At 43.9% G+C, this 22,772-nt stretch overlaps 1 protein-coding gene across 8 annotated transcripts in view; it reads left to right on the forward strand.

Moving 5' to 3' along the window:
* The window catches only part of dab1a (DAB adaptor protein 1a), a 99,513-nt gene that overhangs the window by 39,345 nt on the left and 37,396 nt on the right, over positions 1 to 22,772 (forward strand). For all 8 annotated transcript variants that reach the window (XM_061684445.1, XM_061684446.1, XM_061684450.1 and 5 more), the window contains exons 2-4: positions 2,767 to 3,022; positions 16,508 to 16,647; positions 19,772 to 19,870. In XM_061684445.1, the coding sequence (XP_061540429.1) occupies positions 2,953 to 3,022; positions 16,508 to 16,647; positions 19,772 to 19,870 (309 nt within the window). In that variant the 5' untranslated portion in view covers positions 2,767 to 2,952. The remainder of the gene's footprint in view (positions 1 to 2,766; positions 3,023 to 16,507; positions 16,648 to 19,771; positions 19,871 to 22,772) is intronic.

The raw sequence follows: 22,772 nt of genomic DNA on the forward strand, positions 1-22,772 counted from the left end.
AGCGGCACGGTGGACGACTGGTTAGAGCATCTGCTTCACAGTTCTGCGGACCCGGGTTCAATCCCCGGCGCCGCCTGTGTGGAGTTTGCATGTTCTCTCCGTGCCTGCGTGGGTTTTCTCCGGGCACTCCGGTTTCCTCCCACAGCCCAAAAACATGCAGGGTAGGTTAATTGAAGACTCTAAATTGCCCGTAGGTGTGAATGTGAGTGCGAATGGTTGCTTGTTTATATGTGCCCTGCGATTGGCTGGCGACCAGTTCAAGGTGTACCCCCCCTCCTGCCCGATGACAGCTGGGATAGGCTCCAGCACTCCCGCGACCCTACTGAGGACAAGCGGCTCAGAAAATGGATGGATGGATGTAGTATGTTGCACAACTAAAATCAGATTTTACAACAATTCAAGAAGTAATTTTAGGGCATTTGTGAAATTTCAAATGCAGTGAATGTAAGAATATTTGTCTTTAACATTGTAGATATTTGCTCAAGAATTTAAAAAAAGAAAAATAGTTGCCTTTATTTTTGTCAAGCTTCTGGTTTTTTTTCAAAATGTTGGGTACTGAGCTTTTATTTATTTATTTATTTTAAATCATGGCAAATATAATGAGCGACAGTTATTTGGGGAGTTTTGCTATTCGTGGTCGGGCCCGTTCCCAGTCACTATCCCCCACCAATAGCAGGGGTCCATTGTTAACTCGTTGCTATCTTTCGGGAAAATGTTTTCGTAAACCTTGGCAGAGGTCTTCTAAAAATGATGTTCTTCAGCGTAAGAATGGCTACAGTGAACACCGGGTAAAGTGTGTGCGTGTTTTCTGGTCCAAGTGGAGGATTAACCAGATGCCGTGTGAAAGGCTTCGGCTCGACGGGGCGAATGAACAAATTTGGAGGACACAAAAGCAAGAGTGGGTGGACTGTGGAAGCAGGGTTTACGCTCCATCCTTTCTCCCCTGATTTTACTTCCTTTGGCTTCCCATTTTCCCCGCCGCTGCCCCCACCCCCCTTTTAGCCCTTGTTCATTACCGTCCTCTCTGTTCCCTCACCCTTTACTTTTCTTCCCACTCATCTCTCTTCCCTCTAACCTCTCCCTCTCCCTTTCTCTCTCCATCCATCCATTTGCCGGAGCAGCCCTGCAGATAATGCCTGTAATTGGAGTGACTCGCACTTTTCCAGTGTGTTTGGACCAGATAAAGAATATTGTCAGCGTTTTGCCGACACGGCCTCGGCTGGCGGAATTAAATGGACTCTGTTCTGTTCTGACGGCAGCAAATTAAAAGGCTCTCAATTCATCTGCTCAAGGCTTACAGGGGGGGCCTCCAATTTGCATAGAAACACCGGGGATGGGGATGGCGAGGGGGCTTGTCATGAGGACATTTTACCCCCACCACCGTCTTCCACAAGAAGTAGCCAGTGCTTTTTATTTCGTTCAAGTCTGCACTCGAGCAAGGGTAGATGGCGAAGAAGCGGTCAGGCCTGATATTCTAAGGGGAACGCCTATGCTCAGTGATTTATTCACTTGTTTTGGCACCTGGCAACACTTGACCGAATTCGCCTTTCCGTGCATTCTCAGCGCAAATCTCAGTGGTGTTCGGCTTCTGTTGACAGCTGTCTGTGATTGGACTTTGTGGACTACCAATAGACGGGGCCCTCAAGGGCTAAAACACAGGTGTTAAACGCAAGACCCGTAGGCCAAATCCAAGCCTCCGTCATTTTTTTGGTGGCTCATGAAAGCTTACCACAATTTTTTTATTGTATATTCAGCATTTTTGAATATATTATTATTATTATTATTGTCTGTTGTTCAAGAACAGTAACAGTATTGCAAGCATTGGGGTCTAAATCTAGAGCAGTGGCACAGAGCGCCATTCAAGCCAGCACTGCTACCTGCTGCATCTGACACAGAGGGTTTTAAATATACAATATATGCTGGGTACAATGAAATCTTAAGACTATCAAGGTGTTCCGGAGGGAAATGTGCTGTCCAGTGTCAGAAAAGCTCGGTCGGTTGTTATTTTCTCGGGCGGCGTCGTTGCATCTGGCACAGGACGTCTTGAACCCGTGCTGAGTATATTGAAATCTCAAGACTGTCAAGGCTTTCTGGAGTGAAATATGTTGCCCTTTTTGTCACAAAGTAGATTGTTAGTTGTGTTCCGGGGACCACTTTGCTACATTTAGCACAGGGAGTCTTGGACCTGTGCTGGGTACAATGAAATCTCAAGACTATGAAGGTATTGTGAAGTGCAATTACGCTGTCCAGTGTCAGAAATCTGTGGGTCATGGGTCCTCCAATGGGATTAAAAACCCAAACCACCCACGATTGGCCCTGAACAAAACCTGTGGCAAGCCACAATGGATAAAAACCTCATTTTTGTTTTGTAACACCTTTAGCTTGGCGATGTAGGACTGTTATGGAAGCAGCGCCCATGCTGAGACGTGTTATTGACAGGAAGTGTCGAGAAGGCACTCCACTGTTACCCCGGGCAACATGCACTCAAGGCCCTGGCGAGCAGCTCATTGTCATGCCCACCAGCATTCAAAACCCATTCTGAATTAGGGGTGGGCAAATTTTTGGGCACAATGGCCGTATTTGTTTTTTAAAATTGACAGATGGACCAGGCCAATCCGAGATGAGGGAGAAAATGGCTAGCTGTATATGCAATGTGTGATTGTGATTTGTGTTAATACCTGTACAATGTTATTATTTTGTTGTATTGTTAAATTGTTTTATCGAGACTGACTTGCTTTGTCTTCTTTTTTTTTCTTCTCGGCGCAGCTCGGCGTGCGTGTGCGCCGGGCGTCACGTCAGGGCTGAAGCCCCGCCACCCTCCCTCCCATGAGCCCGTGTGCCCGGAGACGCACACCCGGCGCCGCCACGCCACGCACGCACACCCGGCGCCCGAGCACGCACCTGGCCTCCCCCACCGCGCCAGTCCAGCCGAGCCCCGTCGGAGCCTGAAGGATGTCGACGGAGATGGAGCTCCAGCCGGCGGTCCGGCCCGGCAGCCTCAGGCGGGACTCCAGGAGGAAAGGTGCGGCAAATGTGACTCACGTTAGAAATCTAGTATGAATACTACTGTTGACCAGGTAGAATTTCAAACAAATCTTTCAGATTTTATTACCATATTTTACATGTAAACTGTCCGGCTAAAATGAAAAGTCTGATCCACCGATAAAAAGTATATCATCCTTTTCCGTCAAATTACGATACTTCATCTCAAAGTTTTTTTTTTTTTTTTTTCCTGTATCTTAAATTTGAACACTGTCTGACCTAGTTATGTGCTGGAACACTCAGCAAATCCGTTCTGGGTACAATGAATTGTCAAAAATAGCAAGGCATTCTGGAGTGATATGTGGTGACCGGTGTCAGAAAAAATGTTTTTGGGGCTGCTTCGAGAGTTGTGGCACTGGACAATTTAAATCTGGGCTAGGTACAATGAAATCTCAAGATTATCAAGGCATTATGGGCATCATATGTAGAGAGAGAGATATTTATAGATTTTTTTAATATATAATATTTAATCATCTTAAAATAAAAATAGGAGTACAAAGTCTATAGAAATGTAGACTGAATGAATGAAATTCTACATAGGTTTGGCCAGAAATCAACCCTGGGTCCTGTGGCGCAGGTGTATGTGTGAGATGTCAGGGGCCAAGGTGGGCCGGGCCGGGCCGGGAGCGCATCAGCCCAGCTGCTCGGTGTGAGAACGCCGTGTAGCGCTCTCCCGATAAGCACCTGACTGATGTAGCGCAAACAAAAAAAAAGAAAAGCTGGACACAGCTGCAGCCAACACGCACACAAATACACACACCAGTCCCAGACACGTGTATGTGTAGGTAGGTGTGTGTGTGTGTGTGCATGTGAGCAGGTGCCCCTTATGTCCTATTTAGAAACACCTTTGTTTTGCCACAATGTTCATGTTCATCCTTCACACTGCTCTCTATATTTGGGGGAGATGAAGACACATTGTCACACATGCACACACACATGCACACACACACACAAACGCGTACACACGTTTACACACTCACATTCACACACTCTAGGCTGGGATTGAAGCCCAGAAGCGCATATGAGAGGTAAGATTAATGGTTTGCCTTCAGCATCGAGACTTGGGGGTGCTTTAACATCTCTTTGCCTTTTCACTTCCTCACACACGCACACACAACAGAAACACACTTACACGACACCGTCAACCTTTTGTGGGCCTCCAACACCATTTCTTTAGAAGAAATTGTGATTATTGTTATTTCTTGATCCCTGATGAAACCCGGCGTGGGGGGGGGGGAAAGTGAAATAAATGAATTGAATGATAAATTAAGCCTTATGAGAGAGGAAAATAGAAGTGTAATGTGTCGGGATAGGTACAGAATAGAAAGATGAAAACAAATTGAATGGAAATAAAAGTAATGAATCATCTAAATTGTAGAAACAGAAAAAGATGGATTTTTTAAAAGAATCTAAAAGTTAAAAAACAAATGTATAAATGAAATGTGTACTACATCATCTCAAAAGCAGTAAAATGGAAAATTTGAAACATTTAAAAATAGGAAGAAATTTGGAAATGAATAATCTTAAAAGTATACCAATAAAAATGGGCAAAAAAATGAAGTACAAAATAGAAAGATAATTTGAAAAAAGTTATCTAAAAAGTGGAACATTTTTAAAAATGGAAGCATAATAAAATAGACATTGAAATAAAATTGAGAACAATATCTAAAAAGTAGAAAACAAAAAATAAATTGTAAATAAATTATATGCAGTGTATAAAAAATAAGCAATCAAAAATAAATTTGAGATATCAAAAAAAAGTAGATAACTTTTTTAAAAGATATTAGGTAAAAATAAATAGCTGGAAATCTCTGCGTAATTTGTACCATGTGCAGAAGCAGTCACGTAATTTAAATTAGAAATAGTAAAAAATAACAATACAAAATATTAATCAAAAATGTATACTGTATATATGAAAACGAAAAATCATAACATTAAAAAATAGAAATAAATAATAGAAAATACTGTATGATAATGGCATTACAAATTTGAAAAAAATATCATTAAAAACATTGAAAAAAAAATGTACGTGGAAAATAAAGAAGAAACAAAACAGAAACAAAACACGAAAAACAATAGTAAGCAATAGAATAATGTCAACGTGCAAAAGTTGTTGGCTAGAATTCAATTAAGTCAGCCCGCTATTATGACCAGTGTGAAAAAAGACTCATTTGGAACATGCTCGTCGACAGACTCCAGACTCACAGCGGGAACTCATCATTCCTCTCATCTGGGTAATTCGTCCTCGCGCACGCACACGCACACGCACACACAAACACCCCGCAGTGTGATGAAAGTCCAATGCAACCACACAAGATAGAATAGTAAAGTTTGCTAATGCTCCCGTTGTTGTTGTGTGTATGACGTCAGCCGTCCCCGCTTGTGCGTCATGCATATATTGCTCCTCATCACCTTGAACGAAAACGGCTCCATAGCTGATTGTCATTATGGAGGAGGAACCCCAGCAGGATAGTCCCTCACTCCTCCAACGTCCTCCTTCTCCTCCTGACGACTTCTAAATGACCTTGCAGGAGGATAGACGACGAGCAGAGACTATTGTAAGGCAGAGCTGTTTAATCTCTCGCCTTTTGTCTTGCAGCTCTGCTCTGAATGAGAACCAACGAGCGTTGCATCCATCACACGCTGTGTCACTGAAGTGACGTTTTTTTGTTTTTGTTTTTTTTTTGCTTTCTGTGGCTCCAAACTTCTCCTCTTCTTTTTTTAAATTCAATTACCATGACAAAGAGAAAGATAACCCCTGGCCTTTGTCGTTCTGAAGTAGCACGGCTTTTTTTTTTGCGCACAACGGGTCGCTCTTATTATTAGCGGTCAAGCGCTCCTCAGAGTGCAAGAATCCCACTTAATCCTGGATAAATCCACAGAGATTGGGTCCATCTCACCCTCAAAATTGCCTCGGAATGCCCAATGAGGCAACACTTGATTCCCCAAACACTTTTTCTTCAAAACTTTTGAAAAGGAATGGCCGCTGTTGGGGCAGCACAGACTGCTAGTGGTTAGCACGTTTGCCTCACAGTGCCGAAGATCTGGGTTTGAATCTCAATTCCGGGCTTCCTGTGTGGAGTTTGCATGTTCTCCCTTTGCTTCATATCCTGATCAGATTTTCATTTAAAGTGAATTTTTGTTTGAATGTGTATCAGTAAGATGCCAAAATGGTTGCTTTGAACTAAAATGGCCGACATCCTGTTCAATTTCAGTCACGAGTCCATGAGACTTTTTTTGTCCATCCAATTTCGTGTTGATCGGTGAAAAAGGTTTTGGGGGCTAATTTTAGTGAGGATTGGATGCTCCAAACAAAAATGGCCGACTTCCTTTTCAATTTCATACGTGTCCTGGAGGCATTTTCACATGTCCAGTTATACATTTCGTGTTGATCAGTGAAACTGATGCTGGTGGCTATTTTATTTATTTATTTTTTAAAACTAACTGTGTAAGTTTTGGTAATTACTCTGTAGGCTTTTTCCATTTTGTTTGACCATGATCGTAATTCATGCGGTGTCCAAACAAGACGTGCACAACTCCATCTGCCTTTATTTTATGGTGCAAATAGGATAACGACTGACACAAACATGCACTGCTAACCGCACACAGAAGCGGAAAAAACAAAAACAAAAGTGTGTGTATGTGTGTGTTTGCTTGTCTCTGGTGTGTGATTAGCCAACATATTATCTTCTTTGGTGTGGATATTATGCACATGTGCAGTATATCTGGAGCGAACACTGCAGCCATTCAGCCTAATATTTGTCCCCAGTGAATTCTTGAACACAGACAACAGCATTTGGAATCTGTGTGTGTGTGTTTGTGTGTCCGTCCATCCGTCCGTCCGTCCGTCCCTGTGCTCTGTGAGAGGTAATCAGATCTGTTCCCGCCAATCAAACCCGAGATGGAATTGAATTGGCTCAGTTCTGTTGCGGTTGTCATTGCTGCAACAACAACAAAGTCCTCTTGATGGCGCATTGTGACATTTTCTTTTACTTGACGTCTTTGTCCTTGTTGCTTCGTCTCCTCCATCTGCTTATTTCCAGAAAATGAAAGACGTAATTTCGTATTGCTGCGAATGAAATAAAATCAACTACATACCAGGAAAACTGCAGTACTACTCCAAGTTGTTTGTGGATCCTTTAAACCTAAAACAGTTCCCAAAGCCACCACTGGCTAATTGAACCATTTTACAGTGGTTAATTAATCTTCGCATTGCATCTTTGTCTTCCACCCTTTTAGCACTATAATAATAGATATATTTATTAATTTCACAGCTTTCAGGCGGGGCCGGGGATTAAACCCCGGTCCTCAGAACTGTGAGGCAGACGCTCTAACCAGTCGTCCACTGTGCCGCCTAACTTCTATACCTTTTTTTTTTTAAACTTACAATACATTTGCGTAATAAGGTTTTAAACGCTTATTAGGTACAATATTGATTTAACTTTTATCCGCAGTGCTTTCTAATTGAATCATAATTTAAGCACAGATTTCATATTCCCATATTTAAGCGCAGTGGTACTTAGGGAGCTAACAATTTTTTTCAGTGGCATTTAATGTAAAAGCACTGGTCTAACGAATTAATGGTCAGAGTGAAAAATAAATAAATTAAAATTCGAATAAAATGAGCAAAATAAAAATGGGGGAAAACAAATTATACCGTTAGTGTATTGACTCACGAATGAATAATGCGCATGGTGTGCAGAGATGCACATAAAATAAAATATATACATATATACAAATAATATACTTTATTCAGCTCTATAACAGTGATAATACAAGGCAATTTTTTTTCATTTTCCCAACAGGCCTCACTTACCCACTCTTTGTAATAAACAGCCTATGTGACACATTCATGGTCAAAAACATCACATCAATCGCACACAAAAAAAGATATGGAACATTAAAAACCTTTTATTTAACCAGCGGTCCATTATGTAAGTGTATTAGTGTAGTGAGTGGCGTGTGTGCGTGTTAGTGTAGTGTGTATGATAGTTTGTCCCCGTTGCAGTCGTCTCGCTGTGTTCGGCTCCTCTACCGCATTAATAACTACGGTCGCCATAGCAACAGTTGGCTCCTTGCTCATAATTTGCACAAAAGGAGAGAACATCCTAGTCACACACACACGCGCACGCACGAACACACACTCGGTAGAGGACGACACGCTCGCCTTGCTGAGTACCGAGGGAACGTTTGTTATTTGTGCGATATTGACAGACTTGACAACAGAGCTGGCCTGAAAGAGTTGAACAAACCGATATTTTGCGATAGTGCAACTTTTTTTTGTATCTTCTAATCTTTTCTGAAAGTTCTATCCTCCGTGGAATTTATTTGGACAGGAAAAGTAGCAAAAAAAAAACTTAGGTCAACCGTCCACACCCATGTGGATTTTTGTAATAAGGCGCATTCTTCAATGCCTCACGGACTTTTTCTCCACACAAAACAATTCCGCCCAATTCCAGGCAACCGTGGACAAAACAAGATGGTCGTGAGGCAACGTGCGGGGGCGGATGGGCACACTTGACAAGCCGTGATTGCCTTGGATGCCCGGTGAGAAATTTAAACTGTCAAAACATTTGCCACACCAGTCACCGCGCTGATGAGAAACCTAGTCAGCCGTAGTAAAATGGGGTGAACGCAACTATACATGATGGTAGCTTAGACAGTAACCGGGAGGTGGATTGGACTGGTGTCAGATGGGATAGACTGCAGCTCACCCGCGACCCCAACGAAGAAATCTGTGTTTGAGTTTCCACTGTATTTGTTGCTAGTTTAAATATATCAGTGAATGAAACTTTCTTTTGTGTCGGCGATGAAAGTACGTGTGTCACCCACCCACTCCCCCCGATGAGGTCGACACACACGAGCAAGGGGGTTTCCTATCGTGATGTTCGTCTGTGCCGCTTTGCGCTTTCGCACTATTCCGGCGTTCCGGCCCAGCCGCGCTAGGAACGGCTTCGTTAGTAACCGTTAAAAAAGAAAATGAAAGGAGCGGCGCCGTGAATTCAAGTGGTGAGAGGAAAAACTTTGTTCTTGGCATGAAAAGACAACTGCTGGGTTTTGAGGGGATACCTGATGCTCTTACAGAAAGAGCCTCTAGTGACACACAAACACACACACACACACACACACACACGAACACACACATAAGTATGCCTCTTGTAATGATTGTCACGGTGCACGAGTGCCCGCGGTGCAGGCCCGTAGGGGGAGCAGATTCAGTGTTGCATGACAGGATGAGATCGTCTTTTTTTTTTTCTTTCTTTTTTTTTTGTTGAAGCCCGCTGTGACACCTTGTCAGAAGGCGGACAGCACACAGGTGTACACACAAACATCACGAATCATCATAAATGCACACGCATCAACACAAGCACCGCCCGCATTTTGCCCTTGGTGATATTTTACATTACTGTATTAAATTGAAAGCAACATTTCCAAAACAACAATGTTAATATGCTTAACTTTTAGTTTAACTTCTTTTACTCCAAAGTAAAGGCGCACTTTTGATATTTTGCTTTCCAAAAAAGCAAACAAACTATTGATGTTGCACTTTTCTAAAAAGCAGAGAAATTATTGTTGCATTTCCCTTAAAGGAAGACATACTTTTGATGATGTACTTTCCAAAAAAGAAGACAAACTATTTCTGTCACACTTTCATACAAAGAAGATCAATTATTGATGTTACACTTCAATAAAGGCACACTTTTGATGTTGCAAATCCCGAAAAGGAAGATAAACTATTCATGTTGAATTTTTCGGACAAAATAAAAACTGTTGAGGTTGCACTTTCCTAAAAAGAAGACAAACTATTGATATTGCTCTTTCCGAAAAAGAAGACACAAGGTGTACGAGGTTAATCCCATACAAGGCCCGAAGGTGTAATGTTACATCAAATTTAATCCTGATTTGATCCAGATTGTACAGGTTGACGTGGAACACTCCAATTCAGATGCGCATCTCTCTCTCAGACCTCAATCAGGTCAACATTTATCTTGTTGTGTCGATGTAGGTAAACATTAGCACATGCTGCAGTGTGTGTGTGTCAGATTCAACCGATTACCCTCCCTGAAAAATTCTCCGACAAACCACTACCATCTGCGAGCTTTCATTAGTGCTCATCAAAAAGCCGATGTACACGCAGCATATTCTGTTTCATGTTCGAGCCTCGCAAACACTGCACAGCGCATCATGTTGTGGTTTGAACACTGGAATAAGGATAACACGCTCACAGCGGCAGCGAGATGAGCCGTCTGCCTCTTTGACTCCACGAGATGCTCGAGGTATTTCCCTCAAAATTCGACGTTGACAACAATTAGCACCTTCTAAAAATATTCCTGTACTTGTTTGTAGCTGCATAACATAACAATTAACAGGCAAAAAATAGCCTGCGGTGAGCCTATCTCAGGCAGAGGCTCTCCAAGTCTGCGTCGCTGACAAATGGTGACAAAATAACATCTGAGTATCTTCTTATTATCTAGTATTTCTCAATATGAGAAACGAGAACTGTTGCAAAAAAAAAACCCAACAATAAATAAAACAGTTGGCTGGGTTGAAGACCTGCCTTTTATATGTGGTGACAAGTTAGCATCACTAACAACACTTTCCTTAATGTTTGGCTTTGGCCTCCATTTTGAAGAATTGATCCCTATTTGCCGAACTGCTTGTTGTGAGGTTCGCTGCCACCACCGTGATCGCAACTCAAATTTTCGTTTCGTTTCTCGAGCCGGGTCACTCATAAGAGGTACCGTTGTACACCGTAAAAACCCACTGTGAAAACAAAAACAATTGCTTTAAAAAAAAAAAAAAGTGATATATTGGGGGCACGAATGATGTAGCGCGATAAAGCGGGAGAACACTGTATTGACATTTGTATTCAGGACAGGCCACAAATGCAGGTAGCATGTCATATTTGAAGGAGCCTTTTAGGACCTTCACGCTGTGTTTTGATCATCAAAGAACTTTCAAAGGACATGGCTCCTGTATTGGGAACATAGCCGTTGCTCCATTTAGCAAATGGACACAGGAGAGTCAAACTGCGATCGTACTGCCACACGTGACGAGAAACGAGCCCCGGCCTCCTCTCTGGAGGCAACTGTCTCCACAAGTTAAAAGTTCTATCTGTCTGCTCCTTGAAAAGTGACCTTGACATCAGATGCATCTGATCCGGGCCCACAAACCAGGGAGCCGTCGCCTCAGGGCACATTTGTGTGTGCACGCACGCCCTCATGCAGACAGACTCGGGTCTGGACTCGTCTGGTCCAGGTCAATGCAGCAGGTGGCCAAGGTTGGTAGACAACAGGGATCATGAAAAATGATATCAAATACAAAAAGTAACGCCTCAGAGGTAAAGAAGATTGAAGAAAGTTTTAACTGGTAGAGAGAGAACTTTGAACTTGGGCCTTGGTTTTCAAGATCATCCAAAAAATCAGTAGGAGTCCTAATCTTTAGGTGAGTTAGGTGAGGATTGACAGAATACATTTCATAAGCGCAAAGGCATATTTTGTCCAAGAAACAATTTATTGCATTGAACCAATTGAGAAATGTTTGAAACGATTACATTTTTTTGATGATCTGGCCTGTCTTGTCCCTTTACCAAAAAAAAGCCATACCGTTTAGGAGGGAGCATCGAAACACTTAATGGCACAAACTGGTAGTTAAAAGCGTCTTCATAAACACAACAGCTATAAACGAAAAGCGCACTCGTCAGCAAAAGCGCGAGGCAATTTGTCTACTCGATGAGTCGCACTTTATCATCGCATTTTCCGCTCGCCGTCGCACATTTGCATACGCGTCTCGTCAGTCAAGTGCCAGCTTTTATGCGTTAAATCAATCTTGCCGGGCAGAAACCGGCTTTTCCTTTGTGATGTTCTGAGAGCGCTTTGTCTCCGGCGAGGTGAAATAACGCACAGACGCGCAAACGGCGGTGGGCATCGGAGTGGGATTAATTGCGAGGCCGTCGAGTGTTGCTCGGGAAGCGTCCCAGCTGCGGTTACATCTGGAGCTCCTGGATACAAGACACCAAGCCGCCAGAAAAAAAAAAAAAAAAAAACATATCTAGAGACCGGATCATGGCTACTCCCAGATTCCCAAAGAAAACTCGGTGGCGCTGGCTGCTTGTTAGCCGGTAGCCTCGGACGACTGGGCCCAGGTCTCTAATGTCTAATAAATGTAACGAGCGAGACCATTAACTATTATTGAGCGTACACTTTGCTTCCGTTTACGAGCTCCGTGATTGTTTTTTTTTATTTGTTTTTTTGTTTTTTGGGGGGGACCGCTGAAGTTAACAAGAATACATGACCACGTTCCCCCGGTGCACATTTACAACAACTCAGAAACTAGACACGTAATGCTAAGGGAGATAGCAACCAGCCAGTGGTGCCGGGCGGCTTTAGCTCATGCTGATATATTATCCAGTGTTGCCTTGAGATACGAGTGTCCCAACTTTTTCTGATGCAGTGAACCCCGTTTATCGCATATGACATGTTCCAAACAACACTGCTGCTCTGCCTAGCTTTTGACTTTGACATGATTCGAAAGCCTTGTTGCTGTCGAACGATATAAACATTGGAGCGGGTTGCCGTAAGGGATCTGACATGAGGACTCCAGGCCTCCTTAAGGGAACAACTGATGGCCAAACCTTGACGAGAAGGCCGAAGGTGAACCATCACGGAAGACAAGGTGCGACCCTGTTGCATGATGGGAGAATTCCAGGTGTGTGTGTGTGTGACAACATTGATGGGGAAGCCTTCACAGATGAGAGTGATGGAGTGGCGGACAGAAGGTTACGGTTGCTAGGGGCGACGCCGGGGGCTTTCCAGGAGGGCCCGACTGTACTGTACCTGCCATCGATCACAAGTGTGTGCGTGTGTGTGTCAAAGGGGCTTCTGCCTGTCATAACGCTCTAATCCTGAGTGACATTTATCCAGGGAGGCCTTGCTCATTCAACCATCCATCACCATCCATCCTCCTCTTCACCCCCCCCACACCCTTCCCTCCCTGTGTGTCTGCGCGTGCGTGTGTGTGTGTGTTGTCATCTCCCTGAAGAGCAACAGCCATGACTGGCACATTAGCAGTGTTCCCTCAGTGTTCACTTTGTGCGTGCCTGTGTGTTTCTTTCACGGCAAAGACGCAAACAGCGTGCGCGCGCATGTGTTTGTGTGTGTGTGTGTGTGTGTGTGTGTGTGTGTGTGTGTGTGTGTGTGCGCACGTGTTTGTGGAGGAGGATGCAAGCAAAGATTCTTTCATGAGTTCTTTTTGATGCTCGGCAGGGTCGCACGAGTCAGACACATTTAAAAAGAGCAGATTGGACTAGTTTCGCCCTCTTGGCACACACACACACACATACCCCTTTCTTGACCTCTGCACTTTGCTAAATATAGCAACATTGGTGGGTAATGGATGGAGATGGATGCCACAGGTCTTCCATGTGGAACTGAAATTGCATATTGTACAATACTTAACTACCCTGATTTTTCATCTACATTGTTAATTTTATTCCCCCCCCCAAAAAAATCGTCAAGTCGATAGAACACATTATACAAATGGAAAATGAAAAAAATAATAATCTTTTTTTCAATCAATTCTGATGAAGTTGGAACGCTGTGGTAAACATAAAAACAGAATACAATGATTTGTAAATCATGTTCAACCTATATTTAATTGAATACACTACAAAGACAAGCTATTTAATGTTCAAACTGATCAACTTTATTGTTTTTAGCAATCACCTTTTCTTCCAAACCCATAACATATATCCATCCATCTATCCATTTTCTGTACCGCTTCTCCTCACTAGGGTCACGGGCGTGCTGGAGCTTATCCCAGCAATCTCCGGGGGGGGAAGCGGGGTACACCCTGAACCGGTCGCCAGCCAATCGCAGACCACATGGAAACAAACAACCATTCACACTCACATTCACACATACGGGCAATTTACAGTCTTCAATCAACCTACCACGCAGGCACAGGGCGAACATGCAAACTCCACACGGGCAAGGCCGAGATTTGGAACCCAGTCCTCCGAACTGTGGTGCTAACCTGTCGTCCACCATGCCGACTATGTGTGTGTGTGTGTGTGTGTGTGTGTGTGTGTATATATATATATATATATATATATATATATATATATATATATATATATATATATATATATATATATATATATACATGCATTTTGGGGATTTCGTTGTGAGGTTGAAGTGGGCAAAGGTAGAGATGCCCCCAAACATTTTGGTCAATGCTGGCAGTTTCGTGACATTAATCTACATTCAGCTGTTTCTGTAGTGAGCTCGTCCGTCGAATAAAAAAATATATAGGATGGATTTCATTCTGGCATTTTCAGATGGGGAAGGGGGCATAATTAGTGATGTCCAAATACATTTTGTTTGCAGTTCTGTAATATTAAGCAATGGTAAGCTTTTTTACATGATGCTGATTTTGGGGGGGTACTTAGGGCGTTGCGATTAAGTTACTCAGTTTTGCCAACTTCTGTAACCCCTTTGTGCAACTTTTTTTGTTCAAAAAAGCAACAAGCAACATATCTATGCCTATATTAATAGTTTAAACCGTAAATATACCCCAAACTATGATCCTAAAACAGTTTTTCATTTCACACTCATCAGCAACAAAAACAATACCATTAAACATAAAAGGTTTACAGAGGCTTTACACATGTAAAGACTTTCTGTAACTTGCACTAACAACCCAGGCTAAATTTAGCTCCTCCCAAACATATGTTTGTATGATAGTCGAGATGCGTCACTTCAACATACTTCCTTGACACCAATTATTAATTCGCCAGGGTTAACCTGTGGCATTTTAGGGTGTTCCAGAGCAAACACAAAAAAAAGAAAAACAAGGTGATTTTGTGAACAGCAAACTTCAAATAGGTGGTGTTTCACTGTATCCATGTGCCTTCCGATGGATCCAGAAAAGTTACCGCCACTAAAACGTGTTGCCCGGCAACACTCGCAACAATGCGAGGCTTTTGATGATGAAGAGGAGGAGAGAGACCTCTTCATCGCCTCCACCACTACACGACCTTCTGAGGGTCACGGCGCTAATGTGTCAATGTATTATACGAGCGACGCTGCATTATCATTACACTGTGTGGGCACTCGTCGGCTCTACCTGCTGATTTAGAGCGTTTACTGGACGAATGAAGATTAAAAACATTCAAAGGGTTTCCCCCCTGTCAGTGCCGTGTTTATGTATTACTTAACAGTGCTTCAGGCTAAGGAAGAAACTATTAAGCAGAGAGTTACGACATTTACTACACTGAAGCTTGCTTGTAAGCATCACGCTACATATAGTTATAGAGCATAGAGCATTCTAAATGATCTTTCAAGACACACAGAATGTTGTGTTATGTGACAATATATGCACTTACTGAACCTACCAAAAGAAAGACTAAACTCTTGTTTCACTGGGGGGAAAAAAAATGTTTTTTGCTTTTCAGTTCTTTAGTAATTAGAAGTAGAAAATGGGTTGGTTTCGCCAAAAACACCAGTTTCTGACGATAAAGTGGGCAAAACGAGCTTTTTGTTAAACAAAACATGTCGAACAGAACAGCGACTATGATGCTAATATTTTTTTATTTTATAACGCCTTAAATTATAAAAACAACAAAAACAAGACTGAGAAAGGGATTTTGATTGCAAAATAATAATTTATTTACAGATATACAACTATGACGTGTGCCTTGAGAGACGCTAACTCATTGCATTGCTCGAGTCAAACATCATTGGCTTTTTACGTGGCCTACCTCTTCCACGCCATGAACTGTGTCATCTTTTCTCACAATGGCAAAACATACTTTCTACTACCTACCGCAAGATAGATACTCTGTTTGTAGTGTACATATACATAACTCTGTACGGGTGTCAGGTTCGTAAACTTGCTCGACTTCCAACATGTTGGCCTTTCCCCCTTCATAATCGACGTGACAAGCCGAGAATAACAACCACTTGATCGTCAAGTTGGATTCCAGTTGACGAATATAAACGTCAGTGGCAGTGAATGAATGAAGCTGTAGAAACATCTCAGTGATGATCGGTGAAACAGGACGCACCGCTGCAAACTAATGGCCAGGTGAGGATGTCTATGGAAAAAAATTAACACAGAGTTAAAGCTCCTCCTCGTCCTCCGTTCTGTATTCAGCACAGGAGCGAACAAGGTCGACATGGGAACGCCATAGCCGACACTCGCACAACGCTGACATTCTCGCACAATGGAGGGGATAAGAGCAGGGGAAAAAAATGTCCACAAAGAGACAAGAACACAAGTGTATTGATCGGTGTCATTCATATGATAGCACACTTCATCGCTACCATTACTTTTTTTTTTTTTTACTTAGATCAGTGATGGTCTTTTCTGCTCTGTGAGATTGATTATCCCCAAGGTAAAAGATGATGGAGGACCTTGAACGCCAGGCTTTACAGTGTGTGTACGTGTGTGTGTGTTTCTGCAGGGCAGGATCGCAGCGAAGCGACTCTCATCAGGCGCTTTAAGGGAGACGGCGTCCGCTACAAGGCTAAGCTCATCGGCCTGGACGAGGTCACCGCGGCCCGCGGAGACAAACTCTGTCAGGACTCCATGATGAAGCTCAAGGTAAGAACAGCCAGCCTATACATCTTGTATTATCATCAAATGATCATAATTCTTCAAATAATGACCCGGGGTCTTTATTTACTCAACTGCAGAGTGCCAGGCTGTTACGTTGTTATTGTGAAATTGTGGAAATTAACAAATCAGCTGTAGCACAAGCATGTTGTAGAAAGGAGGGTTTTATTTTTACAGGGTCTGACACAGTGCCTTGGAGTGATTGTCTAGTTTTTCAGAAAAGAAAAGAAGAACATCAAGAGGTGTGGTTAGTATATGGATGAGAGAGGGGCATGTGGGGTGAAAGTCTCATTTGCAAGGACAGGAACAATTACAGGCAGAGGAAGACAGATGGGCTAGTTAGCCAGAAAAGGGAAGCCGCGCCGGAGAATAATTTGGGTGAGATGTGAGTGAGGAAGACGAGGGATGATGAAGATAGACGAGCAAAAAGCGAGGCATAAAGCAGACATGTTGTGTTTTGTTTGTTTTGTTCCTGGAATTTAAAAAAACAGGCAATCGGCTGAAATCAACTCCCTTATGAGAGACTTTGTCTCATTTACTGTTTATGAGCCAGCTCTGATCCCGCCCCCCTATACTGCTGGGCCATTGGCGAGTACAGATTCAGTTACCATGACGACTGGGGGCGGAGCATGAGCTTTGCAACTAGAGAGAAGGTTGACGGACTCGCTCTCACCATCTCGCCGGTGAGTGTATACGTAACATCGGGCTGTATCTTTCCGTGGCACTGGGTTGAATCTTATTGTCTCGTCCCAAAGTGTATGCATCACAGTGTGCTGGATCTCGCCGGCAAGTGCGTGCGTAACAGTGAACTAGATCTCGCCAGCGAGTGTCCAAGTTCCAGTTTCAGTTTGACTCTCTCTGTGTGGCTCAATAGGCAGTTTCTCTTCATCTCACCAGCAAGTGTATGCCTAACAGCTGGCTGGGTTTCACCAGCAAGTGCGTTTTTAACTGCTGGCTAGATCTCGCCAGCAAGTGTAACTGTGCGTTGGCTCAAGCCAGCGAGAGTACTTGTTCTAGTCTGTCTTTGACTCTCTCTCGCTCTCTCTCTCTCTCTCTCTCTCTCTATCGCTCGCCTCCGCATCACTCAGCCGACTGGCTCTTGCCATCTCACCAGTAGGTGTACGCATAACATTAGACTGGATCAGGAGTGGACTGGAAAGTGAGAACGTGTTAGGGAATGCTGTACTTTAAAAAGTGTGTTTTAATAGATGTAAATGTGTTTAAAGCATGAGGGAGAAGTAGATTTTGTATTTTTTTTTAGATGGTCTCTTTATGTTGTAGATTTTCACCTTTTGCGGGTGGGTCCGGATCGTATCCCCTGGGATTGACAGATCCCTGCAAAAGCATTTTAACGCAGGCAGCCGTTCACACACTACCCAAAGACACTTCGCCAAACGCAATAATCTTAAAAGTGCGTTTCGCCACGGCGACTTCCAGAGTTGGAAGTTGGAAGAGCCCGATTCATTATTTATTGTCCTACAGGAGGTATTTGAATTGAGGGGGGGGGGGGGGGGGGGGGGGGGGAGGTGCATTTCAGCTGAAGGTGACGAAGGGCCGAGGAGAGGAGCGACAGCTCATTGATCAAACGGCTTCCCTCCTCCTCATTTACGGCTACGGCAAATCCATCAAGAGCTTCTCTCTGATCTCCTTCGCCTCTTCGTTCACGCGAGCTGCTCCTCCCTCCTCCATGTCAAGCAAATGCGGCCCAGGTGAACGGCTCACCCTCGCAGGTGCAGTCTGGGCGTTTATTAATCATCAATGTGTCATTGCGAGCCAATGCGACGGGTTATGTTTTTACGAGGCGTTGCAAATGAACTTCAGCCCACAGCTGTCCAGCCTTATTTCGGCACTCACGATTGATTTTTGTATGCCTTTGAGTCTTTGGACAACTCCACCTGTCAACATTTACTTTACAAAACATGTGAGTGCCGAATATGTGATGGTAGGGCTGGGTAATATGACCTTAAAACAAAATTGGATTTCTGATTTTAACTGATCCCACCCGCCCTCACCCCCACTTGCCCCCCCCTCCCCCCCCCCACACACACACCCCCACAACCACCCACTTTTTTTTTTTTTTAACAGAAATAGCAAAGACAAAGACATTATTTCAAACAAGTTTTGCTTTTGTTTGTTTTTCATTTTTGGGATTTGCTTAATTCCTCCTGACACTAAACGAGTTTTGAAACTGAATTTTTCCAGTATGTATTTTCCGTGCTTTTAGCTGCATCAACTTCCATTGAAATCATAGAAATAAATGTTTTTGTCTCTCGACCTCCTTTTGGGCGGCACGGTGGCCGACTGGTTAGAGCGTCAGCCTCACAGTTCTGAGGACCCGGGTTCAATCTCCGGCCCCGCCTGTGTGGAGTTTGCATGTTCTCCCCGTGCCTGCGTGGGTTTTCTCCGGGCACTCCGGTTTCCTCCCACATCCCAAAAACATGCATTAATTGGAGACTCTAAATTGCCCGTAGGCATGACTGTGAGTGCGAATGGTTGTCTGTTTGTATGTGCCCTGCGATTGGCTGGCAACCAGTTCAGGGTTTACCCCGCCTCCTGCCCGATGACAGCTGGGATAGGCTCCAGCACGCCCGTGACCCTAGTGAGGAGAAGCGGCTCAGAAAATGGATGGATGGATGGACCTCCTTTTGAAAAAAAAAGTCCCTTTTCGCCAAACTTCGATGTAAACACGTTCATTAAAAAAATATATATATATATGTATATAACATTTTGAATGTTTAACAATTTAATGTCATCAAATAAGCCGTAAAACTGCACGGCTTGACTGATCCACTCACTGACTACTTTCCCATAGCATTGCTGTTATTTTGTTATTTGAATTGCTTTTAGTTCCAAGCCTTTTTAATAGCGTTTAAACAAGGCACTTAACCACTTAATTGTCAGAGGTATTTGAGAAGATTGTTTAAATACAATTTCCTCTTGGAATAAAATGGCTCGAAACATCTTCATTTGTGTGTTCTTACTGTTTGTTTTCTTGATCATTATTCCGTAAGACCGTAGGATCATCCCTTAATTGATGTCAAGTACATGTCAAGCATGTTGCGCTGCTGTTTAAATCCATTTTTTGTTGTATTTGCCAATGTTCTTCCCTCAGGGTATCGCTGCTGCGGCGCGGTCCAAAGGCGAACACAAGCAGAAAGTGTTCCTGACTGTTTCCTTTGGAGGGATCAAGATCTTTGATGAGAAGTCAGGGGTAAGCAAACTGCTCCCTCTATCTTTGTGTGTGTTTGTTAACGGGTAGGCCAACATGCAGCATTGTGTTTTTCCACCATTAATGAGCCATCTCTGGGTGAGCGAGGCGGGGGCGGGATGGTTGGGGGGGGGGGGGGGGGTGCCCCCCGTGGGAAATCAGGAGAGCCTAATTGAAACCCTGAGAACAAGGCCCTCAGTAGATGAGAGAACATGGCTGTCCCATTGTCTCCCTCAACGCCAAAAAAAAAAAAAAAAAAAAAAATTGTCTTGTTTGTATTGGTTCAACTTTTGTTTGCTTATTATCCTTCCCGCGCTGCGTTTTTAGTCGGTCAAGATTACTCTCAGCTGTCAGTTGGGGCTTCCTCCTGATATGAATGACATTACTGAAAAATCAACACAAAAATTGTTTCTAAGCATGTTATCGTTAACATCACGAATAGCTCACCTGTCACCAAAATGTTTTATGAGTTTTCCTTTTGTTCTTCCGATGGTGAAATTTGGTTTTTTTTCCAGACAAATTGAGGTAGAGGTTCTACTGCAGCAGTTGGCAACCGTTTGTTGCGCCGCACACCCATCTATCCATCCATGCATTTTCCATACCGCTTATCCTCACTAGCGTTGCGGGCTGCTGGAGCCTATCCCAGCTATCTTCGGGCGGGAGGCGGGGTACTGAACCGGTTGCCAGCCAATTGCAGGACACATATAAACAGACAACAATTCACACTCACATTCACACCTACGGGCAATTTAGACTCTTCAGTCAACCTACCACGCATGTTTTTGGGATGTGGGAGGAAACGGGAGTGCCCGGAGAAAACATATATATACATATATATTTTTTTTTTTTATTTTTTTTTTGGGGGGGGCGGGGCGGGGGTCTTCATTTTTGTAGCTTGTGGGCTTCCTTTTTTCCCCCCATTCTACATTGACGAATTGTGTGTTTTGACAGCGGCACAGGCACCTGATTTTCACAATAAAACTTCCTTCAGACTGATGATCACTCAAATATTTTTTTTATCTGTCTTTCTGTGCGGCACGGTACGGGTCCACGGCCCAGCGGTTGAGGACCACTGTTCTTTTGGACGGGTTCGTTTGGTTCACTATATCTAATTTTACAACAAAGTGCATCGTTAGCATGTGTTGCCGAATGTCCTGTAAATATATTCACCGTGAGCCGCCTCACTTTATCCAAATGACCGTGAATGGGGGCAAGCGGCAATTGGAAGCCGGCTGCCCCGCTCGCACCCGCTTTTATTAGCCCAGGCGCTGAGCCCCGAGATTTACACCTCGATGCCGCGTATTCGGCCGTAACTCAGAGGCGCGGCGCCGGTGACCGGTGGCCTCCCGCGTGGCGGCCGTATTTCACTCGGCCGAGCTCATCCCGCCGGCAGCGTCGTTCGTCATGCCTCTTTTTATGTCCGTCGTCAGTCTTTGTCTCAGACCCAAGACGGAGGGACGATGAAATAAAGACACAAGGCGGAGCGAGTCAGAGGGACGGGTGGGGAATAGGAAAGCATATGTCAAAGTAAAGCTCCCCATAGGGAGACTTTGTCCTCTGTCTCCACACATTAATATTAACTATAGCGATATGCCGTCCTCACTATCAGTCCTAATGGATAGCCAGAGAGAGAGAGAGACAGCCAGAATGACTCTGCTGAGGTTCAGGGTTCTTGACAGTCTCATTCCCGGCCCGCGCATCACTCAGCAGGATGGGCGGATGGACGCGCGGGCTCGGGCGACAGGATGGATGGCCGCTCGCTCCCGAAGGAGGGAAGGTCGTCCGGAGCGGAGGAAGGGTGGCGCTTGAGATGGAGGGGAAGAAGAGAGGAGACATTAATCTTAACAGAGGGCATGTTCCTCTTTCTCGAGCTCGCTTTCAGACACGTGCACACTTATTGGAAACGTACACATGCCCAAGAACCGTCCTGTTCCGTTGTAATAATTGTGGCAATTGTACGCGCTAGGTAAGGGGTTGGCAAACTTTTTGGGGAAATTTAGTAAAAGAGGTTTAAAAAAAAAATCTGAATGTAAAAATACTGTATATACAGCTAATAATACAAATGCGAGCTTTGCTCGTGTGTTGGTACATCAGTTGAGACCAGCAAGCGGCTCACCGCATCTTTTTTGTTGCAGTGATTAGCATCCATGCTAGCAGACAGTGTCCTTTGACAAATTTACACCTCCCCTTCCCAAAAATGGCCAAAATGAAAGATGAAAAAAGAGGAGTTTTCAAGACAGGAGGGAGGCAGATTATCTGTTCACGAATGTAAAGGACAGATCTGCTTGTCATGTGATTTGAGGCAATGTGGCTGGAACACAAGACTATTACACATAGCGTGAATGAATGTTTTTTTTTTTTTAAACGCACTTTTTCTACTCCAAGGGATGGAATCTATGAAAAAACAATTTCCATTTAAAAGGAACTCCAAAAGCTACAGATGACAACAAAAGAGTGGCATCTATTGAAATAAGAAGGGAAAACATGCAGTCAATTTTCAATAAATAATGAGTTTGGCCCACAACTTTATCCCAATTAATAATTTTGGCCCAATGTGAATTTGAGTTTGACACCCCTGATATAAAGCAACAGACCCTGAAAGTTTAGACAAGGTTCATAAAATCCAACCTTTGACCATTTTTCTTAACACATTCACTGCCATTGACGGCTTTAGAAGTCGAATATCCATGTTAACTGGGAGGGCTGGCAGTGATCCATCCATCCATCCATTTTCTTCCGCTTACCCGAGGTCGGGTCGCGGGGGCAGTAGCTTTAGCAGGCACGCCCAGACTGCCCTCTCCATAGCCACTTCCTCCAGCTCTCCCAAGGGGATCCCGAGGCGGTCCCAGCCAAGCCGAGAGACGTAGTCTCTCCAGTGTGTCCTGGGACATCCCCGGAACACCTC

This window comes from Phycodurus eques, chromosome 8, assembly GCF_024500275.1.
Source record: "Phycodurus eques isolate BA_2022a chromosome 8, UOR_Pequ_1.1, whole genome shotgun sequence".
In the NCBI taxonomy this organism is placed as follows: Eukaryota; Metazoa; Chordata; class Actinopteri; order Syngnathiformes; family Syngnathidae; genus Phycodurus; species Phycodurus eques.